Here is a 17542-nt window from a genome sequence, read left to right as displayed (position 1 = left end):
TTCATGGTCCAACATTTCCTGAGTTTAACTTCTGGGGGACTCTTGAGTTGTTGTGTAAAACACACTGTTGATCATGTCCACCATGGGAGAGTATTTTCACAAAGTGTCACACAGAGAACCTGGAACATGGTAGCCATTCTGCAAGTGTCCCTCAACCCTCCTGTCACTTATTTGGGAGAAGTAAGAGAATATCACATAGAAGAACAAAGATGAAATCAGTGTGGTTGTCTGTTCTTTATCATCCCCCATCTCGAGGATTTTGTTAAAATATATGTATCTCATTATCTTAAGCCCCCTTTGGGTACCAAAGGCTAGTGTACATACTCTGGGGAACAAGTTTGATAACATCGCTGTTTGTGCAATGTTTGGATATATTATTGCATTTTATTCTTGTATTAAAGTAAATAGAAAACAAAATTGAAAGTGCTTTTTGAGGAGCCTGGGTCTGATGAACATGATGCTCTTGGGAGGTACATAGAACTTATCAGAGTCAGGAGTCTTAAGTCCTGAGGAGATATTTCCTGAACCAGAAAGCTGTTGGAGATTGGTTCTAATGCTTTGAATCAATCAGGAATCTGCATGCCCAAATGCTAAAGGTCCTTGTCCCCAATTGGTTTTTGATCAATCAATTGAGATGCCAACAGCCAATGCCTGGGTATGGGGTGGGACACTTAGAGTTGCGAGGTCTAGGACGAGAGAAGAACAATGGAGGAGAGATTCCTGATGACTTGGGGAAGAAGAATGGAACACAGTAGCAGCAGGAGATAAAGCCAAGCAGGCATGTGAGATTTCCGAGAAGTGGCCACTGGCCACCTCCCTGATTGGACCTGGGGTAGCAGGGGAAGGTTTAGGAGTGCCCAGTCTTTGAGGTAGCCAAGGTATTTAAAAATAAGCTAATGTGTGTGTTTTTCATTCGAGGATCCAAAGATAGTTCCTGGGGGGTGGGGGGTGTGCACGTGTGATCCTCTGGGAGCCAAAGTGGTGTAGCCATAATTCCTGCTACAGTGAACTGGTTAATTGTGTGTAAAAAAGGAAGAGGAGGAAGAAGAGGAGGAGAAGGAGGAAGAGGAGGAGGAGAAGGAGAAAGAGGAGGAAGAGGAGGAAGAGGAGAATCCGGATGAATCACCTATAACCTGGATGGTATTATCAAAGTTTGTTCTTAATGGTTAGGGTGAATTCTAATTACCTAGAAAGAGAACCACACTCAAAGCCCATATTTATTCATCCTTTACACACCCAACACATTTACCCACACTTAGGAATGCATTATATATATAAAAAAAACATGGATCTTTTTTAATACAATGAGGACCAGAAGCTAAAATAAGCAGATAGGTAAAGGTGGTCTCCAGATCTTCTCTGGCTCATTGACAATGGCTTTTCCACCACCTTCCTTCCTCCAGATTTTACCAGGGAGCTCAACAGGAAGAAAGGCAATAGTCACGTTCCCCACAGCCTCCATGAACGCAGTCAGCCTGCACTTCTCCTTCATCTTCTGTTCACTTCTGGGCACAGATGACCAACTACATACGTAATGAGGCACATGGACTGAGAGGCTAAATGTGAATGAGAAGCTGATATCCCGAGCAAATAATTTAAATTGGCATATTTAACGGATCCTAATGACTCTTCATGCTTTGCTGTAGCCACACAATGAGTATGCATCTAGACCACTCTAATGACTGATCTTACAAATCAAGCAGACAATTACTCTCCGATCCTTTGCTATTAAAAACAAACAAAAGCAAAGGGTAGCCTAGCCAGCCCAGTAACACCTCTATGGCTGGGGCTTTTAGATTCTTTCCCCACATACTCCAAGGAAGCAAGTGGATATTCCGTGCTCCTCCTTCAGGGAGCAACGTGTGAGCTCCACCTGCTTGGTGCAGAAAATATTAGTAATAGATCTGTTTCTGAGAAAGGCAAGTGATTAAGTCTAAAACTGGAGGAATCTGACTATAAGATATTTGCTTTGGATACATATGTAAATTGTCTTTTGGTTTCCAAGCAAGTTATTAAGAATATAAAATAGTTTTCTTTCATTCCTGCTGCCCAGACACGAGGCTTTCCAGGGTAGTGAGAGGGTGAGTGGGAGGGTAAAAGACAGATTTAGAATTCTTAGACACAACTTGGAATTCATTTTCTCATAGAGAAAGAAAGGTTCCCAGGCTAGCCTGCCAAAGCTCATTTCATCCACAGAGTTTAGTTTTCTATACCAGAAGAGTCAATGCGGTGTTAGGACAAGGATCTTTCTTTGGCATGCAGGAAGCTCTGCTTTTATTTCAGTCAGGTGCCCGTTGCATGAGTTCACATCATGACGTCATGGCTGTGTGCCTCATCGTCTCTGAAACACACAGCTGTGCACTTGGTAATACTCCGGGCGGCTCCAAATCTGAAAGGCCAAGGCAAGGAACTCCTTCTGAAGGAGCATGGAGGCAGCCTATTGGAGTCATCACCACCTATGTAGCTAGGATCTTTATGTGTGGGTGGGATGGATGAGGAGAAGGAGAGGGCAAGGAGATGGGATTGAACCCAAAGCCGGACTTTCCTCATGTTGAGCAAGTGCTCTACAATTGCACAACCTCCAGCCCCAGAGCTTTGTATTATGTGACAGCTGCTGTCCCTTGCCTTTAATCATTATAATTAATTACTTAATTAAAAGAAGAAAACAACTGGGTGAAGGCAGAGTGTGGTGTTGAGTCTCTACAATCTAAGCAGAGGCAGAAAGATTATGAGTTCGAGACCAGCCTAGGTTAGGTTACATAGTGATCTCAAGATCAGCCTGAATTAATTGAGATTCTATCTTGAAGAACTCAAACTTTCAAACAAAAACAGACAACAAAAACCAAATGAAACTGAGTCAGATACAATGAAATATGTATCACACAAAGAAATTAATGACCTTGATTACTCTGAAGTCCCCAAACTAAGGTTTTTCTTCATTTGTGTGTCACGGGAGGTGGAGGGGGGTGGGCAGGGATCTGTCTCACAACACAGTTGTGGAGGTCAGAGGACAATTTGTAGGAGGGGATTCCCTCCTTCTGCCATGTGGTTCCCAGAGACCAAACTCAGGTTACAAGGATAAAGATACCTTGGCCTTCTAAACCGTCTTGCCTGCCCATATAACTGAATGTTTTGACTGATAGCTTCCTAAAGAAAGAACTCAAAACAATAATAAATTTTTAAAACAGTTCAGCTAGAACAGGAAAAGTAGTGTTGGAAAGAGGCAGGTACTCTCCTCTCATCTTCCTGAAGTGACTGCCAAGACAAAGAAGAAGAAGAAGAAGAAGAAGAAGAAGAAGAAGAAGAGGAGGAGGAGGAGGAGGAGGAGGAGGAGGAGGAGGAAGAGGAAGAAGAGGAAGAAGAGGAAGAAGAGGAAGAAGAGAAGAGGAAGAAGAGGAAGAAGAAGAAGAGGAAACAGAAGTTCAAGGAGCCATGTATATGTATATGTATATGTATATGTATATGTATATGTATATGTATATGTATATGTATATGTATATGTATATGTATATGTATATGCTTGAATGAATTGGTGTTTTGGGACAGAGTTTCACTATGTAGCCATAGCTATCCTGGAACTCATTCTGAGTTCATAGTGGTGGCTCATCTCTGGATGCTGGTAGACAAGACTGTGCCAACATACTGCCTTGAAAAGATAATGTCTTCCCAAGAAAAGTGTAACAGAGAACGGAGACCAGAAGATACATTGTCATTTGTACCTTAAGACTTTGATGATCACATTTATTGAGAAGGAATAAAAGTCAGAATTTGTGGGTTTTTCTTACTTGTTTTATGGGTCTTCAGTTCTTTAAACACAATTGGATCCTAGTAAAACTGTTATAGAAAGAGGCTGTACTGTCATAGAGAGGTGGACTTTCATCACTTGCACTTCTGCCCTCCCCCTGTCAGGGAATGAAGTTAATCTAGAAGAAAATGATAAATAACATATTTATAGGACATTCATGATTCTTACTCCCTGATTTAGCAAAGCATCCTTCTCATCTATCTCCTCTCCTCTTCCTTCTCCTCTTCCTCTTCCTCCACTTCTTCCTCTTTCTTATTATTATAATGATTATTTTTTCTTGGGGTGCTGGGGATGAAACCCACAGCTTTGTGCATGCTGAGTAATTGTTCTACCACATCCTAGCCCCAAACCTAATTTTGATGGTGCCCCCGAACTTTGGTTCAGTCTGGAGATTATCAAATTTCAAGGAACTTGAAGCCACAATTGTTTTTCTCTAATCAGTCCCTCTATCTCCCAGTCCTGTCTACCCCAGTCATTACCACAATTCTTTCGACTGATGCCATACCAGAGAAATGCTCAACAGAGTTGTTGGATTGAGGGGCTTATATGTCCTTCCCTCTTCAAAACGTTCCCCAGTTCTCCATGGGGTGTCTCCTCCTCCATGGGGTGTCTCCTTCTTTTACTGCCAATTCCTGCTACTGCCTGGGGAACACTTAGAAGATCAGCTACACTGTGCATTTTTTGTTTTGTTTGTTTTAATATGTCCTACCTATTATTTAATGTAAGGGTTCCTAATTTTATTTCATTTTATTTTAAATTTTATGTTTTTAGTTATTCACATTACATTACAGTGGTACTCTCTGCCCACCTCCTGGTCATCCCCTTCCACAAGCCTTCCCTCATCTCCCTATCCCCTTCTCCTCTGAGCAGGTACACCCCCTCCCTCCATTTTCCTACCCTGGAACTTCAAGTCTCTGCAAGGCTAGATGTTTCCTCTCCCACTGATGCCAGACAAGGCAGCCCAGCTAGAAGACCATATCCCATGTACGAGCAACTGCTTTTGGGATAAGGGTTCCTAATTTTAAATTTACCCTCCCCAAATGAATACTTTTTTTTTTTCTGTGTCCTTTCCACTTCTGAGCATTTGCCAGCCTAGTGCTCCCCACAAGCCCTAGCAAGCATGTGTACCTCAAATCTGTGGAGGCTGGTGATGATGGATAGTTAAGAAACTACTCATTCTTCTCAGTGTGGTACTCACGCTGCTTGCTCTTCAACTGCTCGTCATCACTTCATTGAAAGGCAGTGATTAATTCATTCATGGAGCACTTGCTGAGCTTCCACTGTGAGCCAGTTACCATGCTAGTTGCTCTGGAGGATGTACACAGATGAATCAGATTCCCTCTTCTGATTTTTGTAGCAGTTACTGATGTTGGATCCATATGCAATTCATTATGTACTGCCTTGAGATGTTTCTTATACCAACAGAAATTTGCCTCTTCCCTTGTTAATATCTTTATCCAGCAAATAGTTGTCAGGCTGCAATACAAAAGAGGAACTTGGATTAGGTAGCAAGTAGGACCTAACATACCAAATGCTGTGGGAATCCCAAAGAAGGGATGCTCAATTGTCTGAGGGCATGATGCAAGTTCTCACTGCAGATGCATGGCCTTGGAAGGACGGGATTAAAGAGAGGAGGTGAAGCACGGCACTGTGCATAAAGAGAACACCATAAGCAAAGGCTTAGTGCTGGCGTGGCCATGTGGCAGAGTGCTTGCCTCACACAAAAATAGCTGGCCATGGGATCCATTCCCAGCATTGCATAGGTCACAGAGGTGCAAGGAACATGACGTATATTTGACACGTATGAACGAAGGCAGAACACAGGTAAATGTTCTAGTTTGCTTTCTGCTGCTGTGTTAAACACCATGAACTACTTTGAGAGGAATGAGTTTACTTGCCTTACATTTCCAAGTCTCAGTCCATCATTGAGGGAACAAGTAAAATAGGAGCCGGGAGTTGAGTGCTGACTTGTTCCCTATGGCTGGCTCCACCCGCTTTTTAATACAACCCGGGACCATGGATAGTACTTCCACTATGGGCCGGGTCCTCCCACAACAACCGGGAATCAGAGGGAAAAAATCCCCTACAAATACGTGCCCAAAGGTCAATCTCATGGAGGCAGTTCCCTAATTGAGGGCTCCTCTTTCCAAGTGTTTCTAGTCTGAATCAAGTTGCCAAACAAACAAAAACAAACACATTCCCAAACAAAACAAAACAAAACACCAAAACAAACCTTAACTTGCACAGTAAAGTTGGGTCTCATTGTGCAGGTGCACAGTTATTGTAGTGGTTTGAATAAGAATGGCCCCCACAGCCTCGTATATTTAAATATTTGGTCACCAGGGAGTGAAGCTGTTTGAAAGGATTACAAGGGTTAGGAGGTATGGCTTTTTTGGGGAAAGTATGTCTCTGGGTGTGAGGTCTGAGGCTTCAAAAGTCTCTGTCAGACCCAGTCTCACTTTCTCTGCTTGAAGATCCTGTGTAGCTCTCAGCTACTGATCCAGTGCCATGCTTGCTGCGATGCTCCCTGCTGTGGATGATAAAGGACTGACTCTCTGAAACTGTAAGCCAGCCCTCCAAACCCCAGCTAAAGGCTTTTTATAAGAGTCACCTTGGTCATGGTGTCTGTCTTCACAGCAGTAGAATAGGAAGTCACAGACTAAGGAAGTTGACTGTATTCTTTATCAAAGGCATCAGTCTCTGACATTACACATGTAATGCACACTTATAAAAAAGATCCAAACAGGGCTGGAGATATGACTCAGTAAATTGCTTGTATGAGGATTTGGGTTCAGATTCCAAGAACCCACATAAGGTGGAAAGTGGAGACAGGAGGATTCTCAGGTCTTGCTGGCTAGCCTGTCTAGCAGAATACTTGGTCTTTAGCTTCAGTGAGAAACATATGACCTCAACACACATACACATACATATAAGTGTGCACTCATATACATATGCATAACACACACATACACAAACTTCCAAAGAGGTGTATACAAATTTTGAAGTAAATCACTCTGATAATGGTTTGAGTATTAATCACTTAAGATTGTTTTCTACAGGTAAACTAACATGTTACCATTTAAAATGGAAGCAAACTTTTCTATTTTTAAGTTTTTCTTGGATATCTTTTCATGCTAATGAGAGCACATCTGATTCACCTTTTAAAGAGCTGTATGGTTGGTAATACATTAAGCAGTTAAAAAACTAAAGAAGCAAACTGGGTTTTATCTTTGAGCAAGTCAGCTGACCTGTGCTTCTGTTACTTTTCTGTAATGTGAACACACTAAAGGTACATGTCGCATGGTGTCTGTGTGAGTATCAAAGAGTGCCTGGCAGATGAAATCATTACTGGTGATTCCACTATATGAGTTCTAAGTATTCAAGGTATGTTTTGGACAAAACTTTAGAATTTGATTTCTTTGTAGGAAATCATGTTGACACTCCTTGGGAATGAACAGGGAAGGAAGATTGGTAGTGGGGTCTTCTTCAGATTTCTGCACAGTATGGTGGTATAGAATATTGGCTGTGAGATACATGACCAAATACCAAACCAAAATCTGCCTGATACTGATGGAGGAGACAATCTTCCTCGAAGTCTCACGTTTAGAGGACTGTTCTTCTGATCATTTGACAGGTATTTCTGAGTCCGTAGTACGTTTTGGTTTGAGATAGGGCCTTGCTATGTAGCCTGGCTGGCCTGGTACTGGGTCATAAGGCTGGCTCCAATCTTTCCGCAATTCTGCCTCTGCTGTCCAGGTGCTGGGATTACATGCCTGCACTACCATGACCCGATTTCTTTTGTTTTGTTGTTTTCTTCTTTTCTTTTTTTCTTTTTAAACAGGGTTTCTCTGTGTAGCCCTGGCTGTCCTGGAACTCACTCTGTAGACCAGACTGGCCTCGAACTCAGAAATCCGCCTGCCTCTGCCTCTGCCTAGTGCTGGGATTAAAGGCGTGCGGTACCACTGCCCGGCTGTTTTCTTCTTGTTTTGTCTCACAGTCTAACCCAAGCAAGTATGCAATATGCAACAATCAGTCCAGCTTCCCGAGTGCTGGAGGTTACAAGAGTAAAACACCAAACTTAGCTCTTTACTACCGGCTTAGGTACAGAATATACGATCAAGTTATTGGAGCTCTAAGGAGCTTCCATTCCAGGACACATTTATGACTGAGGATGAGAAAAACAATACGTAGGCAAGTGAATGACCAAGAATGTCAACTTAGCCCAAATCTCTTGGTTGTCCAGAAGTCTAATCAGTACTCGGGAATGTTTAAACACTCAACCCACCCTGTCCAAGTTTAATAACCATTGTTCATAAAGAAGCTTGGGGAGGCCGTGGCTCATTCCCTGGATTAGACGGAGAGGGGTGTTCGCGCTGAGCCCCAGGTCCCCAGTAAGACGCCCCGCCGCACAGCCACGGCGATCTAGGCGCCTGAGCCGTTGTCACGCCGGCCCGCCCGCAGCTGGAGGCTTCGGCTCGGACGCGCGAGGGCCCAGGCCGAGCGAGCAGCTCGGAAGCGAGCGCGGAACCCTTCAACCCCGCGGACTGCGCGCGCCGGCGCCCCACGGCCGGCGACGGTTGCGGCCCCGCGTTGGGAGGACTTCCGGCGTGTGCCGGGGTGGCCGGATGACGTGGCTGAGTCAGAGGAAGAGGCTCGGAGGCCGGGGGGCGGGGGCGGCGTGGAGCGGGCGGTGACGGCGGCGGAGGCAGCGGCTGGGCCCGGGCCCCGTGCGTCTGTCCGCGCCTGGTGGATGTGAATCGGCGGCGGCGGCGGCGGAGGAGTCGGTGGGCCGGCGCCCGGCCTGTGGGAGCGCGGAGGATGAGGCCGCTGCCGGGCGCTCCTGGCGTGGCGGCGGCCGCCGCGTTGTTGCTGCTGCTGCTGCCCCGGGCTCGGTCTGACGAGCACGAACACACGGTGAGGCGAAGCGAGCCGCGCGGCCGCCCCCACCCCACTTCCCCGCCTGCCGCCTCGCCAGGCCCGGCGTGGTCTGAAGGCCCGGGGGGCCCGGTGCAGCCCCGCGGCCGCCCGAGCGCTCCTTCCGGTCGGGCATGGCGGGGCCGGATCCGCGGGAGCTGGGAGGAGGCATTTCCGAGCACTCCGGGCTGCCTGGGCCTTGCTCCCCGGCTCCGCCTCTCCGGTCTGGTGCCCTGGGGTCGGCCGGTCGCGGGCTCTGGACCGGGGAAACTGGACGCTGTGAGACACAACACGGTGGAAGATGGATGCGTGGTGATCCAGGCGCTTGCCAGTTAGGAAACACCCATCACTTCACGGCGGGCTCCGGCCTTTTCTCCCTCTCGTCCGAACCGGATTTAAACCGTGGGGCGGGGACAGCTTTAGGGAAGCGGAGATGTGAACGGTTTACACGCGGACACGTCCGCACCCTGCACGCACTTGGTCCCCAGGACTCCCTTGTAACTTTCTCCGCTCTCCGGGAGTCCCTGGTGGTCGGCCCCTAACTGGGGCAGCTCTGACCCTACGGGCCCTTGAGTCACCCAGCCCTCAGGCCACACCCCCACTCACTTTTGCTTTTGGCTTGAAGTTGATTGGCGGTTTATTTAATTGTGTCTTCACATCAAAGCTTGCCTACTAATGACTCTTGGAGTGACTTTCACCTAGAGCTGTAACGCTGTGGATTTTTAATTTTATTTTATTTTTTATTCAGATTGGCAGACGAGGGGAAGCGAAGAAAGTCAGATAAACCTAGAAGATTGCTTCGCGAATGATTGTTTTTATGCTTTTATTTTTATTAGTATGATTTTTGCCCGGCTAGTTGTGTAATTACTAAATTTGAAATTTGTGGAGAATGTTTGGATGTAGCTGATCGGTGACAAAATGAGAGCACTGTGCTTTAAGGGGCGAACTTTAGATTTTGTTTGTAGTGAGCAAAACTTTGTTCTATGGCCTGGATTACCCAATAATAAAACACTCTAAACTTGGCTATTGTACCTTCAGTCACTGCCAGAATCTAATTGCATGTGTATGCAAGGTTTTTTTCAGAGAAACATTGAATCGTTAACATGTTATTTTTCAGACACGTGTGATTTTTCACTTTAAGATAATTTTGGTTTCTTTTAAATTTCAGCAAGTATAGTAGTTTAAATAGTATTTGCCAACTTTTTAACACCAGTTTCCATGTAAAATCCGGAATGTATTGATAGTTATAGTTCAACCGTATAGACAGAAATTTATATTCTACTTTTTAAAATTTGTATTTTATATTGCTATGAAGGGAAAAGACTTAGTTTATAATTTAATTAGTTGTAAGTACACAAAACTGTAGCATAACTCACAAGTTTGTGCATGGCAGTTTCAATGAGAAAAATTTTAAAGCTTTTTTTTATTTCATGTGACAGTTTTGCTAGCATGAATGTAGTATGTGTATCATGTATATTCTGAGTGTCTTAGAGGCTAAAAGGCTAGGTCCCCTGGAACTAGAGGGACAGATGAGTAAGCTACCCAGTGTGAATACAAGGCACCAAAGCTGGAAATTAACTCCTGGAGCATCTCTCAAGCCCCCAACTCAATGAAATTTTATTGTTAGGGATGCCATATTTATTTATTTACTTCATTCATTCGTTCATTCATTCATTCACTCAGTACTCAGTTCTGGGGATTGAACACAGACCCTTCAGTGTGATATGTACATATTCCACCACCGAATGGAATGCTTCTTTTTTTGAAACAGGGTTTCCTCTGTGTAGCTGTGGCTGTCCTGGAACTTTCTCTGTAGACCAGGCTGGCCTTGAATTCAGAGATCCACCTGCCTCTGCGTCCTGAGTGCTGGGATTGAAGGTGTGTCCTACCACATCTGGCTACACCTGGAATGTTTTAATTTTTATGCACATAAAATATTTGATAAAACGATATTGCCACCCCCAACACATACACACTGGACACAGAGTCCATCGCTTTACACATGCAGGGTTGTATCTCTGCACTCCACTCTTATCCCAAAAGGATGTTGTGTGAAGGCATGGCACATGTGCATGCGATGGCTGCTGCACTGAGGCAGGAGAGTGGGCAGTCTTCCAAGAAGGCAGAAGTAGCTAGTGAAGGGAGAATATAGAAGGAAGAGACAAGTTGTCAAGGGAAGATTGCTGAGTGATCTTTAAACACTTGTGCGTTGACCTATTAATTAAAGAACAACTTCAAAAGCTAAAGCTTGCCTTTTAGACCATTTTCTGCAAAGACGTTGCTGAAGGAATGTTCACATGACTTGAAATAGTATGTACCAGGGCCTGCTGTCTTTTCCATATATTAACTCATATTAAGTGTGTGTTGGCAACAATGAGGGCCAGAGAAGCTTGGTGGTGGTGCTTTCTTAACATGTGCAAGGCCCTGGTTTTAAATCATAGCACCCTAAAATAAATAACCCTGCCAGGGGGAAGATGCACCCTACTAGACTAGGAAACAGCCTGGAGAGGTAGTCATGTGTGAGGTTGTACCCAGTATGAATAGAAGTGGGATTTGACTCCAAACCTTCTTCTAGTTAATAAGTCTTTGGAAAAAACAAAATTTTGTGATGTTTTCGTATATGGGTTTGTTGTCTGTGTACGTGTGCATATGGAGGTCCAAGGTTGGTAGTAAGTTTGTCCTCAGTTGCTCTCCACCTTTTTCATGAGAGGCCATTTTACTGGTCCTGAAGCTCACTCAGTAGGCTAGACTGACTAGCCAGTAAGCCCCAGGGATCCTTTTGTCTCTTCCTGTCAGGTGCTGAGATACAGGTGTGTACCACCTCCTCTGGTTTCTTACCTGGATGTTGGAGAGCTTTACCAACTGAGACATCTTCCTAAGCCCACATTGTTGTCTTTATTCAGCTCAGCTTGTTTTCTTAAGAACAGGATGATAAAACACTGGATGGAACTTTTAAGTTCATGAGGAAATGTTTGGGTGAGTCTAGGTCCACATTGTATTACTGAGATGTTTGTACAAGCATTAAGAAGGCATAGGGCTTGTGCACAGTGGGCAGGTGGCTGAGCAGTCATGCAAGACTGTACTTCCTTGTTTCAATGCCCACTTAACCACCATCTTGAAATTATTTATGAACAAAGGATCCTATCCTTTTCTTGCTTGCTACTTTTAAAATATTTTTTATTTGTAAACATTTATTATTTATGCACATGTGTGCATTTGCTCTTGGAGGCCATAGGAGGGTATTGGATTCCCTGGAACTGGAGTTACAGGTAGTGGTGAGCCACCCAGTGTGGGCGCTGGGAACCAACTGTGTGATCCTTAGGAAGAGCAACTAGCACTCTTACCTGCTGAGAAGACATCTCTCCAGTTGTTTTACTGTTGCTTTTTGGAAAATGGAGTCTCATTATTGGCTAAACTGGTCATGAATTCTTGTCTGGACTCAAGTGATTCTCCTGCCTTGGCTTTCTGAATAGCTGGGACTATTTGAATGCATCATTATTCCTAGTTAGATAGTTTTATTTTACAATGGGTCCCAAGAAGGAATGACTGTCCTGTTATCTCCTATAGCCCCCACATTCCCTTTTTTCTGTACTGAATTAACTAGGGTTTGGCTAACATTAGACCCATATAGTGTTCTTTAAACTTTTTTGGCTTTACATATATTTGTTTCTTTTATTCTGTGGTTTGGGTGAGTGTATGTGCTTCAGTGGGCATGTGGAGGCCTGAGGACAACTTGTGGGAGATGGTTCTTTCTTTCTGCCATGTAGACTTGGGACTGAAATTCAGTTTGTCAGGCATAGCAGCAGGTACCTTTATCCATTGAGCTGGCCATCTTGTTGACACCATTCTCTCCCTCCCCCCCTCCCCCGTATTCTTTATGTGCTTATTTATCCAAAGTTCTTCCAATATTCTTAGAAAAATGATAAGAAGGAAATGTGCTGTTGACTTCTAGAAAATCTGCTAACTTCAGTTTTTAAAGGTTGGACTGTGTAGATTATTATAGGGCATACTGTTTGAAATTAAAATTTAATACTTTCATTTATCAAAGACAGTTTCTTATTATATGACTAAAGGGTCATAAAAAGGTCTCTTTAAAGCCAGACATAGTAGTACACACTTTTGATCCCAGCACTGGGAGACAGAGGCAGGTGGATCTCTTGTGAGTTCCAGGCCAGCCAGCCAGGGCTACATAATGAGACCCTATAGGGTTCAGGGGAAGCTTTAAAGTGAGTGAAGAGGGTGAAGAAGATAGCTCAGTGGGTGAAAAGCACTTGTCACTTTTGTGGGTTCTGTTTCTCAACATGATCACAAGGTTGTGTCTTGTCATTTGTGTTTCTCCCCTTTCCTCACACCTGTTACAAATATACACACACCATAGCACTGTGCTTAGTCTTAGGAGTACTTAGCTAGCATGTGTTGAATGACTTGAGTAATTAGGTAACTACTAGGGGCAAAGATATGTAGTGCTGGCAGCATGAAACTTGCTTACAGCACAGTGAACAAAACCAGCCCATTCCTTACCTGTGGTCATAGTCTTAGGCATAGCTCTTTAGGTTTCCTATCTGAACTCCATTTCTTTTCAGTCTTTGCAGTTGTGGTTTCAGAACTTCTCATGTGGGATGGCCCCACCTGTGCCTAAGATGGCTTACTTAGCCTCTTGGAAACTTTTGATATTGTATCACTGAATGATTTGGTAAAAGGTTTTAAGACTGACTTATTTTCTATTAAGTGTCTGGCTTGTATGTGTGTGTATAAAGTCACTGTGTGCATACAGCACCCATGGAGACCTGAAGAGTGCATCAGATCCCTAGAGCTGGGTTTACTGTGGGTGGTGGGCTGCCATAAAGGTCCTAGAAATTGAACCTGAGTCCTCTGTAAGAGCAGCAAGTGCTTTTCACCACTGAGCCAGCTCTCTAGTCCCCTACAGAAGGATTTGTTTGGTTGACAAGTGGCAGTTTTTGTCTTAGTCTATGTTAGAAGTATAGGAACTTTAGAAACTTCCTTGAAGATTTATCATGAGAATAAGGCATGTCCTACAAATGACTTGAACATGCTGGTGCAGATTTAGATTGTACAAAACGCCATACTTGGTCCTATTTGGGGCTGTACTTAATGATCGAAGAAAAGTTGAAGTACAGAGCTATTTTAAGAAAGAATCATCTCAACACACCGTTGAAAACAAAAGTCAGAAAAAAATCTAATTTATTTGTATTAATATTCTTAAGTGTAATTTTAAGTAATTGAAAGGCATTTGAAACTAATTTCTGAAATACTCGCAGAAGTGGATTTGCTTTCTCTAATGAAAGCATTTGAAAGTCAGCATGTTCCTTTCCTGTAAAAATGGAAGGCAGCGCTTTAGCCCTCATTTTGAGCTTCTGATCCTGAGTGGGCAGCATAATTTCTGAGTTCTTCAGTCAGATTTTACAAAGAGGTCAGCAACACTTTGTCGGTGTTCTTCCCAGGGAGTGAGGGGAGTTATGATGTCTATCAGGGAGTAAAGTTTTGCTGTCTTCACCTCAAACATAAACAGAATGAGTGGGACCCAACACTGCACTGCTTGAGAAGCAGTTCTCGACTTTTGAGATTAGAGTGCAAGTACTGTCTGAGGTTTTTTCCTTTAGAGCAGATTAAAGTCTCAAATGAAAAGGTTGCTTGGCATTGAGTGCTATACACTTATGTTGCTTTTGTACAACTACATTTTTTTCTTTTTTCTTTTTGGTTAAAAACTCCTATCTGGAAGTCAACAAAAGCAAAGTCCAAACAATGTATTTATTTACGAGACTAGGTCTTGCTAGGTAGCCAAGGATGACCTAGAACTTGATATGGAGCCTGAGCTGGCTCTGACTTAGCCTGCCTCCACATCAGCCTTCCAAAGGCTATGATTTACAGACGTAAATCCTGCATGTAAATCCACCATGCCTGACTTGAACAAATTACTTAACATTTTATTTTTATTTTGGATTTGTAGAAGGGGTGAAATAGTACAGCTTCTCTACCAGCTTTCAGAAGATCCCATTTTTCCATAAAGACTTCCATGCCTCCCTCCTGGAGTGTAGTTTTAAAGTTGCAGCTAGTGTGAGGCTATTACAGAAGCCGATGAGGTCAGACCATTCGAGGGATGGTCAGTTAAAGCTTTACCTGAGGAGTTAAGAAAGGAACATTCAGCATTTCTGAAGGGCAAGTAGAATTTGAATAATTGCAGAAAAGAAGGACATTGTGGATTTAAGGGTAAGAGAAGGAAAAAGGTGAAGTACACTTGGAAAGGAGGAGAGTACTAAGGTGTTCTGATAGGAATGGACAGTGCAGGACTAGTGTTCCAGTGAAATTCTGAAGGCAGGGAGTAACTTGGTGAAGAATGCAGGAAGCTGGCTTCTCCTTTCTTGGGGCTGCTTACCCCAGAGGCTTAAGATGGATGGAATGACTGCCGTGCTAGGGACCTCTGCTGTGCTTCCTCGACAGTCTTCTTCCCCAGATACATTTTACAGGTGAATTAGAACACCCTGTTCCTCAGTGTCATCGCCCAGTGCAGTTTTTCTAAACAAAGTATTTTAAGTTTTTTTTGCTAGGACTTCTTGGGATGCTTTTGGGAGGGAATTAGACTAGTCTTTACCACAGGTTTCTAAGAGGTAGAGTAGTAGAGGAAAAGCCTTCCACAGACCCAGGGAGCTCAGGGAGTTTGTCCTCAACTTAAGGGCAGAAAAAGCTTCCCTGCCTCCTTATAAAGTTCTATGAAATCTTCCTTTTGGTTCTTCAAGCTTCAAGATATCATTAAACATTTTTTTTTCTCTTAAGATGGAACTCTTAAGATGGAGACCATGTAGCCTAGATTAGCATCAAACTCATAATCTTCCTGCCACAGCTTCCTGAGCTTGTGCTTAGTTTGTGCCACTGAGCTCAGTGAATCTGAGCTCTTGACCTTGGCTTGGGAGCCCTTACTTTCAGGGGTGAATGAAATCTGGATGAAGTAAGGATTTGAAGTTCATTGTATTTGACGGCAAGAAAGGAGCCTGTTACAGAAGGGAAGCATTGTTTGGGCCCCAGTCCTCACCTGCAGCTCCGAGTGTTTCTCATTACTACTTGAGCCCTGTCCCAGTCTTAGACTGCAGAATCGGGCACATTGTTGTTACAGTTTTTAATGTTCACCTGCAACTTTGTGTGACTGCTACTTTCTCTCTTCTGGAGAGAATCGTAAACTACAGAATGTGTACAGTTTTGTTCTAGTTTTTGGCTCATTCTGTCACAGCTCTGCCAGCCTGTTAAGGTTTCACACATGTTCAAACTAATGCCATTTCAGAATATGGGTTTAATATACATTGTTACCGTTAAACTGGCTGTGCATAAAATAAATGTCTTACTTTAAAGAATTACATATATTGAGGTTTATCTCAAAGGTATTTTCTAGAGTTACATATAACATTTCCACAGACTCAGGATTCATGGCCAGGTTCTCATTAAGGGGCACTTCTGTTCCAGTCTCTCTTTTATCTTTGAGTGAATACAGCACATACTTTGACTAAGTTGCCAAGGAACTTGACATGACACTATTTCTTCAGTGTTTACTAGTTGTATCAAATACTTTGTACATTGTAACATTTTGGCTTGGTGAATAAGTTTTCATTCTTAGAACTGTGATCAGAGAGAAGTGGTTGTTGGAGATCTCACTTTGGAGAATTCTGAGAATGTGCAACTAGAAAGGAGTACTTTGATTCCTGCTCTGTGATTGTGCATTGGATAGGAGACCTATCGCACAGGTTTGTCAGTCGTACCCCCAAGTAAAAGAAATAGTTATGGGTGGAGATGTGTGGAGACATTAGTACTGGACCCTTAACAATTTACATCATGTATGGAGATTATCTGTAGTTGTTTTTCTGAACTTACTTGAAGCAGCTTCTAGTTTTCTGTATTACTCACCCTGACCTTTCTCTGATAGAACAGAATTAATTATTCCTTTACTGTTGCTACAAGAGCTCTTTGTTACTGTAATCACAACCTTTCCCCCATTGTTAATCATTTACATGTATGGTTCTACGTGGGTTATGAACTTGAAGGAGAGAACTTATTCTTTATTAAATATTAAAAAATTCTTTATTTTTGAGACAGAGTCTGACCATGTAGCTCTGTCTGGAACACACTACATAGACCAGGCTAACCTGGAAGTCAGAAGTACCTTTCTCTGCCTCCCACATGCTGGGATTAATGTATCACCATCCATGTGCCACTGTGCCAGGCAAGAAGGATATTTTTTTATTGTCCTTGTATCCTTACTATCTAACGTAGGGCTTGCTGTATGCTGCCTGTGTGTCTGAACTGTAAGATAGTTTTTATTCCCTTGATTATCTGAATGGTGTCTTCTGTGAGCAACAAGGCAGTTAGTATGTTTTAGGGAAGTGGTGGTAGTTGATATCAGCAGAAAGGAAGAAGCAGATTTTTGGAGTAAGAGTAGATAAGCTAGTGATTTGGGATTCTCTGGAAGATAGAGAAGAACCTTAAGTTTGAGTCTTTTAGTATCATTAGGAAAACAGTTGAAACAGTATATTTGAGTAAGGTTAATTTGGTTGTGAACATGTTAGATTTTTGTTGAAAATTTACTGATCAGTTTTCAATGGGAGAAGTGGTGATAGAAATTATATAGCTGCTAGGTGCATAGCTTCCTGTTAAATTATTTCCTTTAAGACATCAGTAGAGAAAACATTCTATGGAAAGCAGAATCCTCAGTGATCAACACAGTTGTTGGCATATGCTAGGTACTTCATAAATATTATCCACTGCATCAGCTGTTGTACCATTAGTTGACTTGAAAGTACCCGAGCACTTACTGCTCTT

General features: G+C 43.3%; 1 protein-coding gene across 1 annotated transcript in view; it reads left to right on the top strand.

The window, feature by feature from the left end:
- Window positions 1–8600: 8600 nt before the first annotated feature.
- Window positions 8601–17542, top strand: part of Tm9sf3 (transmembrane 9 superfamily member 3) — a 54550-nt gene continuing 45608 nt past the window's right edge. The window contains exon 1 of the mRNA XM_028773539.1: window positions 8601–8719. Within this exon, the coding sequence (XP_028629372.1) occupies window positions 8624–8719 (96 nt within the window). The 5' untranslated portion in view covers window positions 8601–8623. The remainder of the gene's footprint in view (window positions 8720–17542) is intronic.

This window comes from Grammomys surdaster, unplaced genomic scaffold, assembly GCF_004785775.1.
Source record: "Grammomys surdaster isolate TR1022 unplaced genomic scaffold, NIH_TR_1.0 66, whole genome shotgun sequence".
NCBI lineage: Eukaryota > Metazoa > Chordata > Mammalia > Rodentia > Muridae > Grammomys > Grammomys surdaster.
The sequence above is the reverse complement of the archived record's forward strand: the minus strand, read 5'-3'. Positions and strand labels throughout refer to the sequence as shown.